The sequence below is a fragment of the Tarenaya hassleriana genome, unplaced genomic scaffold (genome assembly GCF_000463585.1).
Source record: "Tarenaya hassleriana unplaced genomic scaffold, ASM46358v1 Cleome17, whole genome shotgun sequence".
In the NCBI taxonomy this organism is placed as follows: Eukaryota; Viridiplantae; Streptophyta; class Magnoliopsida; order Brassicales; family Cleomaceae; genus Tarenaya; species Tarenaya hassleriana.
This window is the reverse complement of record NW_010965122.1, coordinates 2,326,063-2,329,030: the sequence shown is the minus strand read 5'-3', so window position 1 is coordinate 2,329,030 and position 2,968 is coordinate 2,326,063. Positions and strand designations below refer to the sequence as shown.

The window sequence follows — 2,968 nt, the reverse complement described above, 5'->3', positions numbered from 1 at the left end:
TTCGGTTTTTATATTAAATTCGACTTGATTTGATTATATTCATTTGGATTAGTTTGGTTACGAAAAAAATATTCATTTTCTTAATAAAATTTATGATTTTTTATGTTTTTTTTATTCTGTTCAATTCGGATTGGATTTGATTTTCAATTTTACAAAAAATTATTATGAAATAAAATTTGGTGAATGATAAAAAATAATTATCGGTTTGAGATGCGCTATAAACATAGACATCAAATGAAGAAAACGCTTAATCTGATCTCTTCAGTGGAATCTCTCTCTCTCTCTCTCTCTCTCTCTCTCTCTCTCTCTCTCTCTCTCTCTCTCTCGTCTGGAGAGACGCCATTACCATCTTCGTCATCATCACATAGGACGAAAACCAAAACGAACAGAGCTACAAAAATAATGACGAGAAATTTAACTCTCTCTCTCTCTCTCTCTCTCTCTCTCTCTCTCTCTCTCTCTCTCTCTCTCTCTCGTCTGGAGAGACGCCATTACCATCTTCGTCATCATCACATAGGACGAAAACCAAAACGAACAGAGCTACAAAAATAATGACGAGAAATTTAATCAAATACGACACCAGAACTATTTTATATATACATATATATATATATATATATATGAACAATCTTCGAGTCCATACACTGAAACTGAACACCACTCGAACACAAACAGAGCCTGAGAGACGCCATTACCATCTTCGTCATCATCACATAGGACGAAAACCAAAACGAACAGAGCTACAAAAATAATGACGAGAAATTTAATCAAATACGACACCAGAACTATTTTATATATACATATATATATATATATATATATGAACAATCTTCGAGTCCATACACTGAAACTGAACACCACTCGAACACAAACAGAGCCTCATCTCTCTCTGTCTCTTCCTCTGATAGAGAATCATGGGCACAAACAAAACTAAAACACAAATAAAAAAAAATCTAAATCACCCTAAAAAAACAAAAACGAAAGAGAGAAAAAAGGGGGGAAACCCAGAGATAGAGAAGCCTTTATGTACATGTATATCTATCTACTTTGATTCTGAACCAGACAACATAGGAAAAAAATTCTGGGTTTCACTTGTTGTTCTTCGAAAACCCAGGAAAAGATCAACAAATCAAAACGCAAAATGGATCAGGAATCATCAGAAGGGCAGAGAATCTCCGATCAAATCCATCGGATTCAGGAATCGGTGTAATCTCTCCAGCAGATGAGCATGACGACGCATCTCCTCACGATGTAGAATCGGGCTCTCTGCTCTTTGACCAATCTCGCACACTTCCTCGTGAAAGCGCACTTCCCCTGTTTCTGGGCCTTGTCGTATCCGGAAAACGAAGATGACATCGACGAAGAGCGCGTGATCCGATTCCTCGACGCGCCGCCGCCGGAGATTTCTTTCTTCGACAGCTTCCACTCGTCGCCGAGGTAGAATTGCGGCCCGCTTCCGGTTCGGGTCAAGACGGACGCCATAGATTCTCTGTGATTTTCGCCCGAAGCTTTCAGATTTTCGAGACGACGAAGAACAAGCTCCGATCTTCGCTCGGGAATCAACACCGATATTTCGGGTCTTTTTTCTACTTTGTTTATGGGTTTTTCGGAGATTGAGGAACAATAGAAATTGGAAAGAAGAAGAAACAAGCTTGGGAAAATGGGGATTTTTCTTGGAATTCTGAGATTTGAGTCAGCTAAGGAGCAGAGTTAGGGTTTCGTATTTATAATGGATGGCATAATGGAAACACAAAAACAAAAGAAAACAAATGAATTTTGTAGAAAAAAGAAAAACAAAAATGAAAAAGTTCCTCTTTTTCCATTTCAATATTTTTTTTTAAAAAATGATTTGTCTTTTTTAGAGATAAATATTATATATATCATAGGGTTGTGGCAGTGGGTATTCCCCGGGCCTTATTTCGCCTCGGCTGGCCCACCTAATCACTCTTTCTGTTACAACAATTATATATATAAAAACAGATTTCGGTATTTAACAAAAAAAAAATGTTAAAAATGCTGTATTTTAGTTTATAATTAGCTTTTGTTGGTGCAAAATGCTTAATTTATAGGTAATTTCAATTTGTGAGTAACTTTTGTTGTTACAAAAGAAATAAAAATAATAATAACCTTTTGATGTTGAAAGACAAAAACCACCTCAACTTAGTTTTTATTTTTACCGTATATTTATTATCCGAGATATAATCTCAATTGAGATCTGACTGAAAGATGGGGCGATGGGTTTCCACCATTATAAAAAAAAAATAAAAAAACTACCAAACTTTTCAATTTTGACGAAATTCTTATGGATATTTTACCTTTATTGTTTTCTTGTGATGAAATTCTTATGGATATTCTATATTTGTTTTTTTTTTATAATCCGGAAGTTCACCGGATCTATGGCCCAACTACATCTCTTAGAGGACCGAAGAAATCCATATGAATGCCCCTCCCCACGTTTGGGTTTGAATCCAGGGTGAGAACATGCTTTGCATGTTCTCTCACTACTAGGTCACCCAAACTTGGGTGTATTCTATATTCGTTGTTTTATCATCATACCAACAAGACATTTATTTTTATTATAAAAAAAGACATGCATTCTAAATTATAAAAATTTAACCAAGGATTAAAAGTTTAAATAAACTTCATTTATGGTCCTAGAATTATTGTTTCTTTGACGGAATTTGGTTAGTGGTGACAAAACCTACACGATTTTTTTTTCTTCGCATAAAAAATCTAATATGGCTTTGGAGAAACGTGTTCACAAAATGAAATCATTTATTACTATTCTTTTATATATTTATTGCAATTGTGATTATTTTATAGAGAATTAAAAGAAAAGGTTGTGAACACGCGTCATGGCTTTAATGCACAGGGAATCTTAATCACTGACCTCTATGTCTCTCTCTGTAACTGTTAATTACTCGTTTTCAGATCAATTAATAATGCAAATGCAACAATAAACAGTAAT

General features: G+C 34.8%; 1 protein-coding gene across 1 annotated transcript; it reads right to left on the bottom strand.

Moving 5' to 3' along the window:
* Window positions 1–741: 741 nt before the first annotated feature.
* LOC104810035 lies at window positions 742–1,743 on the bottom strand. Its single transcript, XM_010536207.2, has one exon. It carries the CDS (start codon window positions 1,480–1,482, stop codon window positions 1,195–1,197), a length of 288 nt encoding a protein of 95 aa, XP_010534509.1. The 5' UTR covers window positions 1,483–1,743; the 3' UTR covers window positions 742–1,194.
* Window positions 1,744–2,968: the final 1,225 nt, after the last annotated feature.